Source organism: Pleurodeles waltl, chromosome 7 (genome assembly GCF_031143425.1).
Source record: "Pleurodeles waltl isolate 20211129_DDA chromosome 7, aPleWal1.hap1.20221129, whole genome shotgun sequence".
NCBI classification, from domain to species: domain Eukaryota; kingdom Metazoa; phylum Chordata; class Amphibia; order Caudata; family Salamandridae; genus Pleurodeles; species Pleurodeles waltl.
Window position 1 is genome coordinate 390,526,402 of NC_090446.1, and position 20,736 is coordinate 390,547,137.

General features: G+C 46.0%; 1 protein-coding gene across 5 annotated transcripts in view; it reads right to left on the minus strand.

Moving 5' to 3' along the window:
- The window catches only part of LOC138304103 (CMP-N-acetylneuraminate-beta-galactosamide-alpha-2,3-sialyltransferase 2-like), a 379,283-nt gene that overhangs the window by 107,252 nt on the left and 251,295 nt on the right, over positions 1-20,736 (minus strand). For 4 of the 5 annotated variants that reach the window (XM_069243849.1, XM_069243846.1, XM_069243845.1 and 1 more), the window contains one exon: positions 17,509-17,688. The exons of the other annotated variant lie outside the window; for it this stretch is intronic. In XM_069243849.1, coding sequence (XP_069099950.1) covers positions 17,509-17,688 — 180 coding nt within the window. The remainder of the gene's footprint in view (positions 1-17,508; positions 17,689-20,736) is intronic. 5 annotated transcript variants of the gene reach the window in all.

The following is a 20,736-nucleotide window of genomic DNA, read 5'->3' on the forward strand; positions in this document are numbered from 1 at the left end:
CTCCCCTGGGTGACGAGGAAAGCATCACCAACTGACACTCTCCCTGGGCACTTCAGGTTAAGCCCTGAAGTGCCCAGGGCGAGTGTCAATCAGTGACACTTCGTTACAGAGTGGGGTGGGATCAGCAATCTCACTGACCCCATCCCGCTCTGTAACGAGGCTGACATAGCTGCCTTCCCTCATTTGCTGACCTAAGGTTAGTCAATGAGGGAAGGCAGCAGTCCCAACCCTCCTGGGATCTGGAGGCCGCAGGTAAGTGTGTGTGTGTATGTGTGTGATGTTTCAAATTGAATGTTTGGTGCGTACGTGCATGTTTGAATGGTATGAATGTTGTTAATGGATGTGCGTGCGTGTGTGAAAGAATGAGGGTGTGTGATGTTTTAAAATGAATGTTTGGTGCGTGCGTGCATGTTTGAAAGTATGAATGATGATAATGGATGTGCGTGCGTGTGTGTGTGTGTGTGTGAAAGAATGAGTGTGTGTGTGCCCCCCTCATAAAGCTGCTGGACGCCACTGGAGGCTGGAGTGCGAGTAAAATAACAGTCACTAAATCTAACTGCACAAACCTACGAACGTTTGTTTATGCATTCTCAGTTTCCCCCCTATTGTGCAGAAGTTCAACCTGGCTTTAATTGCTTAAGTGAAATGTTTTGTGTTGGTAACATATGTGAACAAATCTGCAATATCAATATTGTAGTAGGCTGAGGAAAGCAAAAACTGCACAAATCATACAATGAAGAGGTCACCATCTCTTTAACTGTTTGGCATGCTGCTGATGTACATGTCGAAAGTTAAAACGACCCATGCTGCGTCTGTAGTCAGACGTATTAGATCACATTAATTAGATGATGCGTGGGTCAGAGGAAAATGTTAACCAAGCCCCTTTCTTAAAGAAACTACAACTGGTAGCAAAGCACAAGTGGAACTCGTAGGCACCAATTCCTGGAGCTTTTTTGAGGCAAACTCTTCACATCTGAGAATATTAGTACCCTGGTTTTACATAGTTTTATTTGTGCATGACTGAACGTAATTGAAGATGCATTCATTCATGCAGTTAGGCACATAAACTTGAACCTAAACAAGCGTTTTTACAGGGAAAACGATAAGAGCGGTCAGTGGTATGTGGCTATTAAGAGACATTTCACATTGTATTCATTGCCTAGGTACGGGGAGATTGATTGTTGCCCGATATGATGGTCTGTGACTTGAACCTGGTTGAGCTGCCGATGAACAGAGACAGGGACACACCAATCGCCTCATTTGCCAGAAGCACTCTCTCATGGCAAATTAATCTGGGCCCGCCTCTTGAAGGCAGCGTGAGGGCTCATGTCCATGCCTCCACATAAGCACACAGGCTGCTCCCTGACCTCGCCTTATAACGTGCCCCCTTCACACACTGTAATATTTTAAATTTGATGCATCTGCGATTGCACCGTGTTTCTTTTCCTAGATGACCACAAGGCTCCGGCACATTCCGAATGAAGGTGGCTCAAAGAAGGAACGGACTTGAATGAGCACACAGAGAATATTCCTAGCTTTGCTCTTTGTGATTCCATGTGTAAGGAGGTCAACACCAGACCTGCTATTGCAGCAAAACTCACACACCAACAATGGAAGGGCTTTAGTGGTCAAAAATAATGAATACAAACTTTGCAACGCTCTCATACACACAACTTATAACTTTTACTATGATATCAATAAGTACAAATAGGAACAACTGATTGTGTACACTTGGAGACAATAAACGCATGTTATTACACTCCCTCCCGGGTCAATTGTGCCCCAGAGTCCTTCATTAAACGGAAAGGCAAGACCTTGAGGGATTCCATCTGTCTAATGGTTGGAATGTCACGGAGGATTAGGGCGGTAAGGTGGCAGTGTACGAGTGCATCCTCGGACCAAACGCTCAAGTTACCAAACTTATTTGGTTGAACACTTGATACTCTCTTACGCTGGTCCCGTCCCGTGACTCATTTTGATAATGTGCTCTGAGAGCAGCCAAGAGTCTGATCCAGTTTTCTCTTTTGCAGTAAAGGTTCCATCTCAACTAGCCTTGTGAATTATCTTCAGGCCCCAGCGCTGCCTTAATGCATGCTGCAGTTAATAATGTCGCCCGCCAGCTAAACCAATCCTGATGCTGTATTCTTGTTGTTTGTGTTAGTGAACAGCATGACAGCAGCACTCGGATTGGATGGGGCAGGCAGACACAACGTTCATATACAGACAAGGCGGCTGTGTCTGTTTACTCCCAGCTCCTATCACACTGCAGATGGCAAAGAGCTGGAATATGCATGGCAATTTGTCGTGACAAACAAAATGGTCAGACTGACATGTTTACTTCATTTCACTGCGATGGGCAAGGTGGCTGCCAATCATTATGCTTGGACAACCCACGGTACGACATCTGGCGGCATAATAGAAGTCACAGCCGGGTCATAAATAAATTCACTTAACCCTAAAAAAATACTGTATTATGTATGCAATGGCTGGCACGCAGGTGGGGCAAGGCCCTGGCGCTCATGTGGCTGATCCGCACCGTTTGAGTTCCAAAAATAGAAACACAACCAAATACTGATCCCATCCATCAAGTATGATAAGATGAACCTTTCCAGTAGCAACTTCTAGACTTTACAATTAAGCATGGGCAGCTAACCTGCTCACTGTACCACTGAACCCCCCCTGGGCTACACTTAATTGTTAAATATAGAACAGGAACGTATACAAACAGATACAACTATATGAAAATTGTGGTGTCCCACTAATGGCTTTATGAATTGAAAACTTGCCTTGAAAACAAAATCCTAAATAACTTAAGATGAAACCTGTGATCACTGCATGAACTGTATTTTACATTACTGAATATTTGCAATTTGGATCATTTTGTTGGAATATTATGCACTTGTGATTTGGACACTTGCTAACAAACTCAATGTTTTTTGGTTTATTTTGTTTAAATGAATCACTTTTTGAATTATGTGCCACTTTAAGGCCCTCATCAGGACCCTGGCAGTCGGTGATAAAGTGGCGGTAATACCGCCAACAGGCTGGAGGTAACTACCGCCCAATTATGACCATGGAGGAAAGCTCTCCAAAATACAGCCAATGTACCACACAACAGCGAGGGCAGAAACAACAGCCACCACGGTGGTAGCCACCTACAGCCAGGCGGAAGTCAATGTTCCGCCCAACATATCATGACCAGGCAATCCGCCACCTTTTCCGAGGTGGTACCAACGATATCAAAAGCCTGGCGAAAACACTGCACAGAAGTGAAAGGACTCACCATTGGAGACACACGCAAAACCACACCGCCATGGAACCATAAATGCATGTTTTTCCGATGATATTCTACGTCCTGCTCCACCACGAACACCAATGCCGGCGAAGATGACAATGGTGAGTACAGCCGCCTAGCACACTAGGGAGGAGGAGGAGGGAAAAGAGTGACACACACAACACACACAACCTGCTGCACAAGAAAACAAGTTAATCCCTCTAACTTGGCTGAAAAATGCAAGGACAAAACGATTTCACCGAAGTGTTTGTAATAAGATCAACACAGTAGAAATAATAAGTTAGGCAATATAACAGATATATACAAATTTACAGAAAAAGGGACACAGCCCAGTCCTCAATTTGAGTGGGCCACATGGCCACAGGCCAAAGGCCAAGGCCCCACTTGTCACCTGCTTCAACACGGAGAGAGCAATGCAGGGGCATCAGTTGGTAAATAGGCAGGCATCTCAATGGAATGGGGTGGGGGTGGGGGGATCACCTCAACAGGGAGATGAAACTAGACCACTGGTTCTGGAGGGGGGAACCTGCCCAGTGCTTGATCCTGGGGAGTGATGGGCCACAGTCTCTCGAGTGGGTGTCTAGCCCACTGGTTCTGGAGGGGGCAACCTGCTCTGTGCTTGATCCTGGCGAGTGATGGGCCACAGTCTCTCGAGTGGGTGCCTTGCCCACTGGTTCTGGAGTGGGAAACCTGCCCTGAGCTTGATCCTGGGGAGCGATGGGCCACAGTCTCTCGATTGGGTGTACTGACCACTGATTGTGGAGGGGGCAGCCTGCACAGTAGCCCATGGAGGCAGGATTACATTGCGTCCAGCCAGCGGTGACAGCTGCACTGTGGTGGTGCTGCTGGTGGGAGGAGGCTCCTGTACATCCCTTGCACCCTCGGACGGATGCACAGTGGTGGTGGTGCTGCTGGTGGGGGGAGGCTCCTGCACAACCCCTGCATCCTCGGACCGATGCACTGTGGTGGTGCTGCTGGTGGGAGAGGCTCCTGCATATCCCTTGCACCCTCGGACGGATGCATTGTGGTGGTGCTGCTGGTGGGGGGGGGAGGCTCTTGCACATCCCCTGCACCCTTGGACGGATGCACTGTGGTGGTGCTGCAGGTGGGGGGAGGCTCCTGCACATTCCTTGCACCCTCAGATGGATGCACAGCCATGGTTGGTGGTAGGGGCTCCGTCTCAGCTGCTGGTGCAGGCTCCTTGGCCTTCCTGCCTGCTGGTGCAGGCTCCTTGGCCTTCTTCCTGCTGGTACAGGTTCCTTGCCTTTCCTGCCTGCTGGGGCAGGTTCCTTCCCCTTTAGGGTGGCTGGTGCAGGCTCCTTCCCCTTCAGTACATGTGGCCTGGATCCCTTTCCACCACGAGTGGGTGCGTCTAGGACTGGGCCCGTGGACTGTGTGGCTGAGGTGCTTGGCTGGGTTTGTGATACCCTGGCCATACGTGCAGGATAGGGGGAGGGGTAGAGAAGAGGTCAATGGTAGATAGGAACAGTTTTTTAGGGACATTTGGCCGGGAAGAGGGAGAAGGAATGGGAGTGGAGGAGGAGGGAGTGGTTGTTGGAGGTGTCTGTCTGCTGGATTGGGGTGCAGGTGCATGGGCTGTGTGCTGTTGTGAGGTGGATGGCTGTTGGGTGTCTGAGTGCTTGCGTTTGTGTACTTTAGGGGGACAGACACAGTGGGAGAGTACACAGGGGACGTGTGCATGGCTGTTGTGGAGGTGTCTGCCAGTGAGGTTGGTGTTCTGCTTGCTGTGGTGATGATGCTGGTAGTGAATGATGAAATAATGCATGCAGGTGTGAGTGTGGATGTGGTTGGGAGGGAGCTGGTAGAAGGGGAGGAGGAGGAGACAGTGGAAATAGTGGATGTTGTGTCTGCAACTGGATGGTGTTTGTGTGAGTGTATGTGTATGTGTATTGAAGTGTGGTGCTTGTGTTTGCCTGTGACACCCTTGGGTGTTGTCTTGTGTGCATGCTCATCTGTATGTGTGCCTGGGATGGGTTGGGGTTGAGGAGAATGGGACTGGGCAGTGGAAGTTGGAGAGGGGATGGCTGCCATCAGAGAGGAGGCCAGAGCCTGAATCAATCACTTTTGGGTCGCAAATCCAGTGTGAATGCCCCCCAGGAATGCATTAGATTGTTGCATCTGGGCTGCCAGCCCCTGGATGGCATTCACAATGGTTGACTGCCCTACAGAGATGGATCTCAGGAGGTCAATAGCCTCCTCACTCAGGGCAGAAGGGCTCACTGGGGCAGGGCATGAGGTGCCTGGGGCGAAGGAAATGCCCACCCTCCTGGGTAAGCGGGCACGGAAAACTCGATGAGGGGCTGCTGGGAGGGCGGTGCTGGTACGGGGTGGCGGCTGTACCTGTAAGGTGGTCACAGAAGAGTCCACCACCACCAGGGAGCTTCCATCAGAGGAGGTATCTGTGTCTGAAGTGTCCCCTCCAGTCTCCGCCGTGGTGCTCCCCTCCCCTCTGTCCCACTGGTGCCTCACCGTCTGTGGACTTTGCCTCCTGGATCCTGTAGGATTCAGCTCCCTCCATCACCGGTGCCTCTGCTCCTCCGCGAGATGATGCTAATGCACATAAGGACAGGATGACAAAACAAGAAAGGGGGGGGTAGAGACAAATGATACACTGGGTCAATGGCAGAACCAACACCACTGCTGGCGTACACAGCACACTCACACACAGGGAACAGCCCTACACACTATGCATTGCACTACCAGAGAAATTGCTAGCCACCAAGGCATGGGGAGGGGTACACACCGCCAAAGGCAGCACACCTGGGACCCACGCAGGCCTGACCACTAGTGGATGCCTACAAGCTAGGTAGCGGGATTATCCCTTCAGAACCCTAGCCACCAGGGGACCTATGCTGCAATGTCAGGCCTGGCCTAAAGGCACCCACTGACAAACATCCACAACCCAGATACCACCCTACCATGTGTAAGTTGTAATGATGGGCACTGTACTCACCCCCTTGTGGCTGCTGTGATGCCCTCAAGCGCCCATCCAGCTCTGGATAGGACACCGCCAGTATGCAGGCCATCAGGGGGGTCAGGGTTCGACGGGCACCCCTTCCTCGTTGGGCGGCCATCCCCAGCTGGGCCTCCGTCGTCTTCCGTGCCCAGTGTGTCAGGTCCTCCCACCGTTTGCGACAGTTGGTGCTCCGCCTGCCACAGACCCCCAGGGTCCAGACCTCCTTGGCAATGGCATGCCATATACCCTTCTTTTAATGGGCACTGACCTGCAGAGGCAATACACACATGAAACTACCATTAGACAAACAGTCCTGCCTGCCTGTCCGGCCCACCATACCAGTTCCCATCACCATTTCCACACACATGGCCCAGCACACAACCTGCACGCCACCAAGAGGACATCCAAACACCCCCTTTACACGAGACCTTCACACACACAACTCCATGCATTCATGCCACATGCATCGTGCCCACAGTGTACTCACCTGTTGGTCTGGAGGCCCATACAGCAGCCTGTTCTGGGGAAGGACCCCATCCACCAGTCGCTCCAACTCCTCCGACGTGAAGGCTGGGGGCCTTTCCCCGGTCACATGGGCCATCATACGTTCGAGACACATGTCACAGCAGCACATGCAGTGTAGGTCCTCCCCTATGGAAGGTCAGGTAGCAAGTGAGGAATAGGATAGAAAACAGCAGTCACGTCGTCGGCGGTGCATACAGTCACTGCTGGCGTAGATCACCATTGGCCACTGTTCCCCATAGGGCCTAATGTTAACCAATGAGGAGTTGCACGGCGGGTTCCCGACCTCCTCCCGCAATGACGCATAACGTCAGCGGAATTACCTCACTTCTACCTGTTCCTCCACACAGGACAGGTGGATGGCATTTCGGGCGTGGGGGGGCAGGCCCTGGAATAATGCTGCATCACAAGAGATATTAGCGCATACTGGACAAATCACACTGACCCATTACATGTTTACAGGATGCAAACTACTGTTGTAGCTCCATGGTTCAGTTTGTGACCCTTAGATTCCTACCGCAGCGGATGAATGGGAGATGGAGACATATCCCCGTGTACAGACCCCTGGTGGACTTGGCAACAATGGAGGACAGGCACATTACCCTCACCTATGGACTTGACAGGGCCACAATCACAGAGCTGTGTGCCCAGTTCGAACCTGACCTGATATCTGCTATCCGTTACCCCACTGGGATCCCCCTTTTTGTGCAAGTGCTATCAGTACTCCATTTCCTGGCAACTGGTTCTTTCCAAGTGACAGTGGGCTTGGCAGCATGAATGTCACAGCCAATGTTCTCAATAGTGCTAACACGAGTGTTGTCTGCCCTGATAAAACACATGTGCAGCCACATTGTTTTCCCCTATGTTGAGGATTTGGCCACAGTGAAGGCCGAGTTTTATGCAATGGGACATATCCCCAACATAATTGGGGCGACTGATGGAACACATATTGCATTTGCCCCCGTCAGAATGAATAGGTGTTCAGGAATCATAAGAGTTTCCACTCCATGAATGTTCAGATGGTGTGCTTGGCGGACCAGTACATCTCCCACGTCAATGCTAAGTATCCTGGGTCGGTGCATGATCCCTTTGTCCTGAGGAATAGCAGCATCCCAATGTGATGGGCCAACTACAGAGGCACAGGGTGTACTAGGTTAGTTGGAGGTGAGTTCCCACATCAAGAATTTCTATTAATAGGCACAGTGCTTAATACTGATGAATATTCAACAATCGTTTATTTTATATTGGAAAGAGAAATCGTGAGTAGCTGCAAGGCAAAACAATGCGCAAATTCCACTGTTGACAGGGGTTCCACAGGTTTATAACCCAGTTGAATTGTGACAATCTGGAAGCAAATGTTAAGTTCCAAAGATCGGCAAGATTATAGTCCAATCGAATAATACCAAAGTTGGAGAGAGATCAGGTAGCAATGTTCGGAGGAGTAACAGCCAACACATGTTTCGCCCATTTAGCGAATAAGCAAGGGCTTTCTCAAGGCTGTGGGAAATATATATGGACAATATGAGTCACATACCGAACAAGAATGTTACCAGATTGATAGAATGCTTTCGGTGCAAGTCATGCGAAACATCATTTGCTCCCTTTGGGTGAAACCAATAGATATAGAAATAAGGCCCAAACAGGATCCCTAGTATAAGCCTAAAAACTAAAGGTCATAAGAAAAAATACGAAATAAGGCCATATGTGAAATTAGGAGGAATAAGTATACTGCTCATTGGTGTGAAGAAAAACAGAAGGAAAATCCAATAAAGCAAAATAGAATTGTTACTGTCCTATCTAAGTAGTGAATGAGGCAAGAAGGTGCATGCTGGCACTCTCGTGATGTTAATACAACGTATCCAGAATTCCGCAGCCAGGCTACTACTACATATAAAGCCGCAAGACCACATCTCCCCTGCCTTGAGAGAACTACACTGGTTACCCGTTGCCAGAAGATGCACTTTCAAACTGCTTTGTATCACCCACAAAGCTATACATGGAACAGGACCACTTTTTATCAGAAAGAAAATTACCAAATACATCCAACAAAGAACCCTCCGCTCAAGACTGGCACCCCGCCTTAGAACACCACCATACAAGAAAAAGACTGTAGGTGGTACATCCTTCTCCGTCCAAGCAGCAAAACTATGGAATTCATTACCCCCAACTATAAGAGCCACAGATAACTTTCTTGTTTTCAGAAAACTACTCAAGAGTTGGCTCTTTCCTTCATAACCACCTTTTTCAAACAACTATGAACTGCATATGCCTATGTGGATAAATATTTTTTTCAGATTATATGTATATTTCTATTTATTTATAGTTTCTTTGGAAAATATGTATTGCTACTGTCATAACAATAAAATACACACACACTCTTTTAAACCTGTCTGACTAAGTATTTTGTACCCATGTTTCTAATTATGTATTGTATGTGCATATGTGTGTATTCGTGTGTGTGTGTGTATAAATATATATATATTTATATGTGTATGTATGTGTATATGTTGTTTCTGTGCTTGGCATGTTGTGGATCATTGCATGGCTCCTGTTTTTTTGGGTTGTTATACTAGATATCTATGAATTTCTGCTCTCATTTTTCATCACTCTTATGTCATGTCTCTATCAAACTATCCTCCATTCTCACTCTGACTCATCCCATATCCCTTCGACCACTTTCATCTCCTAAATATCTCTGCCTAAGCTCTTCCCTCCACCTCCACATCTAACTCACCAAACCTCACTCTACCTCTGTGACCTCCCACACAACCCTACTAAATTCTCCTGCATTCATCTCACCCTGCTACTATGCTCTCCCTAACCTTTCCACATACTCTTCCCCCCTCCACCCCCCTTTATTCATCCCAAGCCTTTGGATTGAGTAAATGAAGGATATACTCCCAATTAACACTTTTAGATTTCTTTCCTCCTCCACCCCTCCATTACTCCAGTCAATCTAACTAACAAACTCTCATATCCGCAGCTCAAATTAACTCATAATAATACTAAAACTGTACTCATTATTAAATGATACTAATCCATCACTAATTCTTGTTGGGTTCCGGAGTAGCGTACTACTCATCGAAAAGCGCTTCGACGCCTCGTCAGGGGTAGTAAGCGCTATATAAATACGATTACAATACAATACAATACAATACATACATGCTTAGCAGAGATACATGCAAACAAATACTGTTAGAAACATACTGTGAGAAAGATAAGTGAGAGAGAAATGTAATAAACATGAGAGTAGATGGCATATCTAGTTCAGTACATATTAAAAAACTTCTGACATCAATTGTCACTATTATGGATATGGATCTAGACGTGGAATTATATGTAACGTATTTAGAAAGCACTCATATAAAGACATTAATTACAAAGTAGCACAGGTAAAAACACCCTAGAGTTTATGGAATCAAAGGTGCCCCCTTCTAACATGTCACTTATTTGTGAACCAACATTACTAAAAGGTCTATGTGGCTAAAGGTAAATAAAGAAATATCATAATGTAAAGAATAAATACGGGCAACATGCTCGTTGTATACTATGCAAAAAGTAGCCTTAAGGTCTTTAAAAAGTACTCCCCATCTAATAAGCTTAAATAGTCTCTGAGACAAAATTGCATAGCTGGATAAATGGAGTCCAAACCCTCAATAAAATACCAATGAAGAATCTTTTACCTATCGAAACGGTGAACAAAGAAATACAGCCGAGAGCGCCCCGCGGTGAATCGCTAAGACGCCGTCGGGCAGCAACGCGGTTTTAATAACTAGTCGTCCCTTCTCTGTTTCGAAGACAACGAAACAGAGGAAGGACACAAGGTGCAGCGTTCAATACAATAACGGCGGCCATTTTGAAAGAGAGCGAGGCTGCAGCTAGTGATAAATCCAACAAATCAATAATATGGGTAACATAGTAGAAATGTGGGAAATTAAGAACATACACAGCGGGGGGAGTGACAGAAAAATGAGAAGTAGCCAGGAAAAAATTAGGAAAAAATATGGACAATTTTTTTTATACTGGCATAAATAAGTTCAAAGCCCGTTGTATACTATGCAAAAAGTAGCCTTAAGGTCTTTACAAAGTACTCCCCATCTAATAAGCTTAAATAGTCTCTGAGACAAAATTGCATAGCTGGATAAATGGAGTCCAAACCCTCAATAAAATACAAATGAAGAATCTTTTACCTATCGAAACGGTGAACGAAGAAATACAGCCGAGAGCGTCCTGCGGTGAATCGCTAAGACGCCGTCGGGCAGCAATGCGGTTTTAATAACTAGTCGTCCCTTCTCTGTTTCGAAGACAACGAAACAGAGGAAGGACACAAGGTGCAGCGTTCAATACAATAACAGCGGCCATTTTGAAAGAGAGCGAGGCTGCAGCTAGTAATAAATCCAACAAATCAATAATATGGGTAACATAGTAGAAATGTGGGAAATTAAGAACATGCACAGCGGGGGGGAGTGACAGAAAAATGAGAAGTAGGCAGGAAAAAATATGGACAAAAACTTTTTTACCGGCATAAATAAGTTCAAAGCCCAATAAGAAGATCATACAGAGCAAGAGATAAGCATAAAAGACGGAAATGATCAAAAAAGGAAGGAAACATCCAATAGACTATATGGAAAGTCATGGGAAATATACTTACTATAATCTGTTCATGAAAAAGAAAGTAATTAAGGAACTAGACAGGAAGAAAGAAGTAAGAACGGATAGGGGAACAGATTAGAACTCATGGTAAAAGCCGAAAATGGGAAGAGAAAAAAAGATATTGTTAAATCAATACAAGAGAAACATTAACTGCAGTCCATTAAAGCAACTTGGACTATACAAAATTTACAATAACCAGTAGTGCCATTTGTGGTCCTTATTCAAACCATTGTTCACTGCATCATATTGAATGATCATCCTGCTTTCTTCTTGGCGTAGTCGTAAATGTAGGTTCCCTCCCCGTGGGGACGGAGTAATACGGTGTATTCCACTGAATTTGAAGAATCGTTCATTAAGGTGGAATGCTTTATAGTGCTCCACTAAGGGCGCCTTGGCCTCCAGTTTTAGAATGTTCCGAAAGTGTTCTTGAATTTGGAGTTTTAAGGGGCGGATCGTACTTCCAATGTAAACCTTTTGGCATGGGCAATATATAAGATATACCACATTTCTGCTTTCACAATTTATGAAGTCCTTAATCATGAGTTCTTTGTCATTGATGTGCAATGTAGTTGATCTAGTAAGTCCCAATTTACATATTGAACACTTGGTACAGGTGAAAAATCCTTTTGGTTTGGAAAAATAGGGCTCAGGAACTTTTGATTGAAAAAAGGAAGAACAAAGTTTATCTCGGAGATTAGGGGCCCGACGAAACCCTATTTGTGGGTGTTGAGTGATAAATTGTTGAATAGAAGGATTACTGTTAATAAGGTGCCAGTGTTTTTGAAGATGTTTCCGTATTGAATGATGGCCATTATGAAATTGGGTGATGAAACGGATAGTAGTGTCCTCTTTGCGGCGTTGTGATGAATTGATCATCTTGTTACGGTCCATTTTACCCAATTTAATATTGGAAGTGTTCAGTAACATTTGATTGTATCCCCTAGTCAGAAGTCTCTCTGTTATTTGTGAAGAGAACAAATCATAATCACTAGAATTTGTGCAATTAACTCTAGCTCGTCTATACTCGCCTTGTGGAATGTTTTTAATTATACTCGGAGGATGACAGCTGGTAGCGTGCAAGATTGAATTCGCCGCAGTTGATTTTCTGAAAAATCTGGTCTGCAATTTCTCATTCTCCACATAGATCAGAAGATCCAGGTACTCCACCTGCGAGTCCGAAATGTTATATGTAATGTCTATGTCCCATTTATTGGGTACTAGGGACTGGAGAAATCGAGTTAGAAGGGTTTTTTGCCCTTGCCAAATCAACAAAATATCATCGATATAGCGTCCCCAAAAAATTATATTGTGGGAAAAACCATCATTCTGATCACTCCACAACCATTCCCGTTCTACAGCTCCCATGAGAATGCAGGCATAGGGTGGCGCAAATTTGGCCCCCATAGCCGTGCCCTGTAACTGTAGGTAGAACTTGCCATCAAATAGAAAATAGTTGTTCTCCAAACAGAACTGTAGCATATTCATTATCATACAGTTGTGGGTAGTGAATGACACTGGTTTAGTCGAAAGTGCTTGTCTAACAGCTTCTAGACCATCCTGGTGTTTGATGGAAGTATAGAGGCTGACTATATCTAAAGTAGCGAGAAGATAGTCAGGTTGCCAGTCGATATCTTGAAGTTTTTGAATGATATCTTTCGTGTCTCTCACAAAGGATGGTAAATTGGTCATGAAAGGCTGGAGTACATGGTCAATTAGAGTCCCTAATTTTGACCGCAGCGGATGAATGAGAGATGGAGACATACCCCCGTGTACAGACCCCTGGTGGACTTGGCAACAATGGAGGACAGGCACATTACCCTCACCTATGGACTTGACAGGGCCACAATCACAGAGCTGTGTGCCCAGTTCGAACCTGACCTGATATCTGCTATCCGTTACCCCACTGGGATCCCCCTTTTTGTGCAAGTGCTATCAGTACTCCATTTCCTGGCAACTGGTTCTTTCCAAGTGACAGTGGGCTTGGCAGCATGAATGTCACAGCCAATGTTCTCAATAGTGCTAACACGAGTGTTGTCTGCCCTGATAAAACACATGTGCAGCCACATTGTTTTCCCCTACGTTGAGGATTTGGCCACAGTGAAGGCCGAGTTTTATGCAATGGGACATATCCCCAACATAATTGGGGCGACTGATGGAACACATATTGCATTTGCCCCCGTCAGAATGAATAGGTGTTCAGGAATCATAAGAGTTTCCACTCCATGAATGTTCAGATGGTGTGCTTGGCGGACCAGTACATCTCCCACGTCAATGCTAAGTATCCTGGGTCGGTGCATGATCCCTTTGTCCTGAGGAATAGCAGCATCCCAATGTGATGGGCCAACTACAGAGGCACAGGGTGTAGCTAATAGGTGAAACCTGGTTCCCACCCAGTATATGTTGGTGTATGGGTATGGTGTGGGCTATATAGGATAGTGTGTGGCTAAATGTTCTCCCTCAATATTTGCAGGTGACTCTGGTTACCTTCTATCATGGCTGCTAACCCCTGTGAGGAATGCCAGGACAAGGGCAGAAGAATGTTATAATGAGGCACACGGGCAAACCAGAAGGATCATTGAAAGGACCTTTGGCCTCCTGAAGGCCAGGTTCCAGTACCTCCATCTAACAGGTGGTTGCCTATGCTACTCACCCAAGAAGGGCTGCCAGATAGTGGCATGCTGCATTTTGCATAACCTGGCCCTCAGACACCATGTCCCTTCCCTGCAGGAGGAGGAGGCTGGAGATAATCGTGTGCCAGCAGTAGACCCTGTGGACAGTGAGGATGAGGAGGCAGAGGATGAGGACAACAGAACATTTGTGATCCGGTAACACTCCTAATGACACACAGGTTGGACAGTGTTAATTTACATTTCAATGTGCTTTGGCTGTAATCTGTGTGGCAATGTCATGCTGATATTTATCACTTCTATGCCCACTTACTGTTCCCTCTGGCAATTCATTTTGTAGATGTTGGTGAACTGACATATACTCCTGGTGTGATCACTACAGCCAGCTACAGGTCATTAATCTATGCTCATTCTCTGTACAGTTAATTTGCAATGGTTGTGCCTGTTTCAATGAATACATATTTGATATACATGACATACTCCTAATGTTTATTTTTTCAATGGGTGTTTATTGAAGTGCTAATGTATAGAGGGGCAAGTGCAATGGGATGGGGTGATGATGGAGGAAAGTCCAGGGTATTGTTCCACACTGTTTGTAGCACAGGTGCATGGTCCAAGTGGACACAGGAAGGGGAGCAATGGCAGTTCAAGGTGGACAAGGTGACTGAGTGGGACACAATGGTGACAATCATAAGAGTCATTTACTGGCGGGGTCTTGGCAAGTGTCTCTGGTTTCTCTCTGGATCGCAGGGAACGTTTGCTGGGTAGTACACCTTCTGCAGGGGGAGGGGTGCTGGTGGCCTGTGAGTCCTGTGGTGGGGCCTCCTGGCCACTAGCGGCAGCGGAGGTGGAAGGCTGTTCAGATGTCTGGCTAGTGGCAGGGGACCGCTGGTGTGAGACTGCCTCCCTCATAATGTTGGCCATGTCTGCCAGCACCCCTGCTATGGAGATCAGAGTGTTGTTGATGGCCTGCAAGTCCTCCCTGATCCCCTGGTACTGTCCCTCCTGCAGCCGTCTGTTCTCCTGCACGTTGTCCAGGATCTGGCCCATCGTGTCCTGTGAATGTTGGTAGGCTCCCAGGATCTCAAAGAGTGCCTCCTGGAGATTTGATTACCTGGGCTTGTCTTCCCCCTGGTGCACAGCAGTCCTCCCAGTGTCCCTGTTGGCCTGTGCCTCTATCCCCTGAACAGTGTGCCCACTGCCACTGACCCCAGGTCCCTGATTGTCTTGGGGGGCGAGGTGTGCCCTAGAGCAGTGGTTCCCAACCTTTTGATTCCTGTGGACCCCCACTTTAACATTAGTTGAACCCAAGGACCCCCACTGAATCATCATTGGAATCCGGGGACCCCCGTCTGAGTCATTATTGGAAGCTGGGGACCTAATTTCTTAATATTTGTTGATATTTTTAAATTTTCTTAGCTGTCGCGGACCCCTAAGAAGGTTTTGCGGACCCCCAGGGGTCCCCGGACCAAAGGTTGGGAACCACTGCCCTAGAGTCCCTGCAGAGGTGGACACACTGCTGATTGATGTGTGCTGGGGACATGAGGTGTGGGTACACTGGATGGGTGCTGTGGTGGTGTTTCTTGGTGGAGGAGGCTCCGTGGTGGTGTGTGACTGGGCTTGGAACCAGCTGTCCAGTGGTCCCTGATGGGCCAGGTAGGTCATCCAGATCCTGAAGACCAGAGTTGCTTCCATCACTGTGGGCCTCTTCAGTTGGGGGACTGGATAGTGCTGGCTGCTCCTCTCCATTGACATTGGCTGGGGTACCTGTGGGGTTGTAAATGATGTGTTATGGTTTCTGTATCTGACATATTGTACATCCGTGGCTTCCACTCAATGGTTGGATTTGCCCTGCCAGCTTTCACTTGTGTATGTTAGTTTATGGTGGAATAGTTAATTTTCTATGGTGTGCATGCTTTAGTGATGCGTGTCCATGCAGGGCTGTGAGGGGTATCCATTCATTGGTACAGCATGCAGGGCTTGGCATTGGGATGCGTGGGTTGTGATGGTGGGATGTTGTAGAGCGAGGGTGAGGGATGTGATGGCATGCAGGTAGAAGGTGATAATAGTGGAGAGTTGACTAACCAGATTCCAGCCCTCCTCCAACTCCGGCCAGGCCCTCAGGATGCAGTATTGACAAGACTTGCTCCTCCCATACTGTGAGTTGTGAGGGAGGAGTTGGGGATCCACCACCAGTCCTCTGGATAGCGAGCTGGTGTCTTGCTGCTATTGAACGTGCCTTCCCTCGTAGGTCGTTCCACCTCTTCCTGATGTCATCCCTAGTTCTTGGGTGCTGTCCCATGGCATCGACCCTGTCCACGATTCTTTGCCATAGCTCCATCTTCGTGGCTATTGATATCTGCTGCACCTGTGCTCCAAATAGCTGTGGCTCTACCCTGACAATTTCCACCACCATGACCCTTAGCTCCTCCTCTGTGAAACGGGGGTGTCTTTGTGGTGCCATGGGTGTTGTGTGATGTGTGTTGGTGAGGGTGTGTTGGGTAATGTGTTGGTGTGTGAGATGTGGAGTGCGTGAGTGGTGTATAGGTGTGAATAGTGTCTGGCTCTAGTTGTGTCAGTGGTCTTGGTGTCTCTCTGCTGACAAAGGTTTGTAATCGTAGAGGGTTGTGGGGGTGTGTTTTATCATTCTGTGGGTGTGGTGTGTGTGTGGGTGTCAGGTGTGTGTTGTTTGAATTGTCCAATGTGGTGGTGTTTTTTTATGTGTGTGTCCATTTTGAGCGCAGCGGTATGTACCGCCAATGGTTTACCGCGCTGAATGTCCGCCGTGTTGATTCGTGGGTCATGATGTGGTGGGAGTTTTTCTGTTGGCATAACGGTGTGGGTTTTGATACCACCAGTTTATCACTTACCTTTGGGCTGGCGGAATTGTGTCTGTGGCAGTATTCTGTCGGATTGGTGTGTGTGTGTCATAATATAGTGAACGGATATCTGCCGTGGTAAGTTGGCGGCCGTCAGCGTGGCGTTAAGTGGGATTTACCGCCAATGTCATAATGAGGGCCTAAGTCTTTCACAGGAAAGGAAATAACTGCTTTTGTTTGTGTTTTGGGGAATTCCTCGTATTAATGTTGTTGTCTAGCATAGTGGAGATGAGGTCTCCCTAACTGGATGCAGTAGTAATAGCTGTCTCTAATTACCGCTGCTTCAACGTGTGAAGACATTCCTCGTGCATTCCGCATAAACTTGTAGCTTTATCAAGCTGCTCGGAGGACATCCGGTACGATCACCTTGGGATCCCATTTAAAAGAAATCTGGTGTACATACCAATGTTTTTAAAACCTGAAAGTGACAATGCTTGTCATTTTGTTCTCAGACAGAGCCTTGTGTGTTTACGCATAATTATTTTCTTAACGCTTCACGCAGCGATTATGTCAGAAGCCAAAGGTAATCAAGCCTACTTTGCAAAGTGCTCTTACAATTTGAGCTCTCCTGTAGAAAAGGCACTGGCGATCCATTTCAGGTCCTGAGGTTTGAATGAAATTAGGACGAGGTGCACTCCGGGCTCAAGGTTCACAGCGCTTTCTGGGTACATGAAGTGATGAGTCGTCTTGGAACCTACGTCTTCTTCAAAACCGGCGATTTTTGCTCCATTCATCCTAGAACAAAATAATGTGTCGTTATTCAAACACTGCCAGCAATAAGCTTGATACATTTATTCTACTATTGCAGTGCGAGGTTGTGATACTACTGCAAAGCAATGATAATCCATTTCACTTATGAGTTTAACTGTACTGTTCCTGAAGAACTTCAGGCATCTATAAAGGGTATGGATGTATTATTTTCCTGCTTAGCTATCATAAGGTTTAGTGGCAAGAAAGACAAAACAAAAAAGATTTCAGTCTTGGTGATCAGAACACACCTTCACTTATTACATTACATATTACTTTCACACCAGTACCTGCACTCGTAAACATGCTCTTTAGACGGTTCCAGACTCTCCTATTCTGTTCAATCCAAGTGCTTGTATTCCAGCAGTAATCTTAGCATATTGGGGAATACAGAATACATAACTGTTCATCCTCATTAAATTGTGGATTTCTGACTCAATCGAAATCTTTGCCGCAAATTGAGAATAAGGAGAAAGGGCCGGATGTAGCAAGCAGTTTTGCCCATTCTATGTCTATGGGAAAATGTGTTCGTACATATGGCCCAAAGTCTGGTAAAGAAAACAGCTGCCTGAGCCAGCACAAGGGCATGATATGAACTGTACTTTCCACCATAACTTTGCAAAATGTCAATGAGTCAGGTGACCTCAAGCAAGGTTAATGGAACGGAGCAGGACTAACCAAACCAAATGAGACCAAACACCACCAGTTGAAGAGAACAGCAGAGGGAGGAAGTGAAGACAACTGAAGAAGTTGTATGCACGCTCCTGAAACAGTCAGTGTGGTTTGCTGGTAACCTTGGGAAGGGGCAGACCCTTTCGTGAAGCATGTGGCTGTTGTGGGCCCTGTGTGAAAGTCATTTGGTGGCGGTGGAGCTTCTCCCGCTGAAAACAGACAGTCTGGGTGATTGAAGGGACTCAGTAACTAACGTGGCAAAAGCTACAGCAGTTGTTGGAGTAGAGTCTGAGCTCCAATAGCATAACCATAAGCGATCACTACACTCAGACTACACATTGACTACATGTTGACCTACATGCCAACTGTATGGTGTGAAGTTCCTTAAGGATTCTTTTTTGTGCAACCTGTCTTAGTTGCTCCTTTTCCACAATTGCCGGGTAGCCGACCTCATCAAGCCCTATGAGATGCAGAACTAACATGGCAGTGCTTTGTAGCTGCCCACTCTGTCCAAACCTGAATCAGAATAACAGTGGCAGCTGAATTGAACGAGAGCTGCAGAACGGGAGAGTTAGGAAATTACATTCATTTCACATGGGTTAAACGCAACTTAACTGAACCAGAAATAACACTGACTGACCAAGGGGCTGCCTGGGAAGGGGAAAGGAGAATTGTCGTACTCTAACTGCAACACAAATATTTCCTATCTTTAGCTTTAATCGAAAAGACGAACTTCTAGGTTGAGCACTCTTATTTTACTGCTTCAATAGAACGTGCCACGGGTGTGTGGCCGAGGTAAAGATGAGCTAGAGGGGAACGTTGTATTGCACAATTAGGATGCACAGTGTCAGCCTAATTACCTTGAACTCGATTATGCAAACTTAATTTGATCATGTGTATATTTTGGCCTGAAATTACACTTTAGTGGACCACCGATTCGCACAATACCCAGAAATCACCACAGTCAACAAAGAGAAACAGACACTTATTTAAAGTTGTGGAAAACCAAATGTATTTGTACAACAATCAAAAATCTGTTTCCTTAACCCCTTAACTGCTTGTGCTCCAGTGCAGAGCCCTTTTTCTTTAGCTATTTGGGGCAGTTCAGGCTTAGGGCTCAATAACATTTTTCCACATAAGGTAGTCACACCAAATTTGTGTCCTTTCTCCTCCCCCCCAATATCCTGGGGATTCTAAAAGTACTCGGGGTTAGTGGATTCCCCTGGAAGTGAAAGAGAAAATATGCCAAATATGTTTGCATTTTGACTTTAAGGGAAATATGCTCTGGATAAAAGTGTTTGTTTTTCCCCCTAAAACTGGCATCAACAAACGGTTTGCTGTTCTAAGGTCGCCACCTTCCAAGCTTTCAGGAACATGCAGAGCTGAATTTAAAAAACTGCATTTTTGTTATCGCATTTATGGCATTTTTCAAAGAGGTAGCCATTTTTCCTATTTTTTGTGATCTCAACCTACTTCCAGTTTGTGGTGTAAACAAGTGTAAAACCAAACTCATAGGTGATCCAGAAAAGCTTTCCAGCCCGTTTCTCATCTTCAGTCTGAAGCTTTCTTGTTCAAACTGAAACTTAATAGTACCAACACATTTAATGGCGTCCTTTTATACTACTCAAATATACATTTATTTCATCCCTAAGACTTTTCAGAATACTGTAAGGAATGTGTTAATTTTACCATAGTGTGCGATTTTAATTTCTATTTGGAGCTACTTGAGGATAGTGACATTGAACACCCTGTAGATAGCCTTTCAAGTATCGATATACTCAAATTATAAAGGCACCCACTCATCAAGCTATTCACATCTAAAATCTTGCCTCTGATATGGTCAGACCACAAAGGTATCTCTCTAACACTAAAATACTCTTTAAACAATTTCTCCAGTTCTAATACTTCCAACACGTTTAAATGCAGGCTCGGGAAGAAGGTGAATCCCAGTGATCTAACATCCATTTGAGCTCTAGGCCACCATTTGACAATGTTGAGATAGCCTCGGCCCATTACACAAAATGGACTGATTCAGCAGCCATTCTGGAGGTACCTGAAAAAACAGCAATTAGGCACTGGAAAATAAACTCGGCACCATGGTTCCCCCATGAGGTTAAGATTCTCAAGCAAAAATGCAGACATCAAGAATGTGGGTGGACCAAGGAGTGCTGCCCAGATGAAAAAACTAAATATAAAACTCTTCTCAATGAGTATAAAGCTCTAATCAGCTCTGTTAAATCTATATATTTTACGAAAAAAATTAGCTCAGGTAAGGACTCCTCCAGGGAGCTTTTTAAGACTATAAAAGCCTTATCCAATTTATGTAAATATAATACTCATACTCATGATATACCCTTCTGCAAC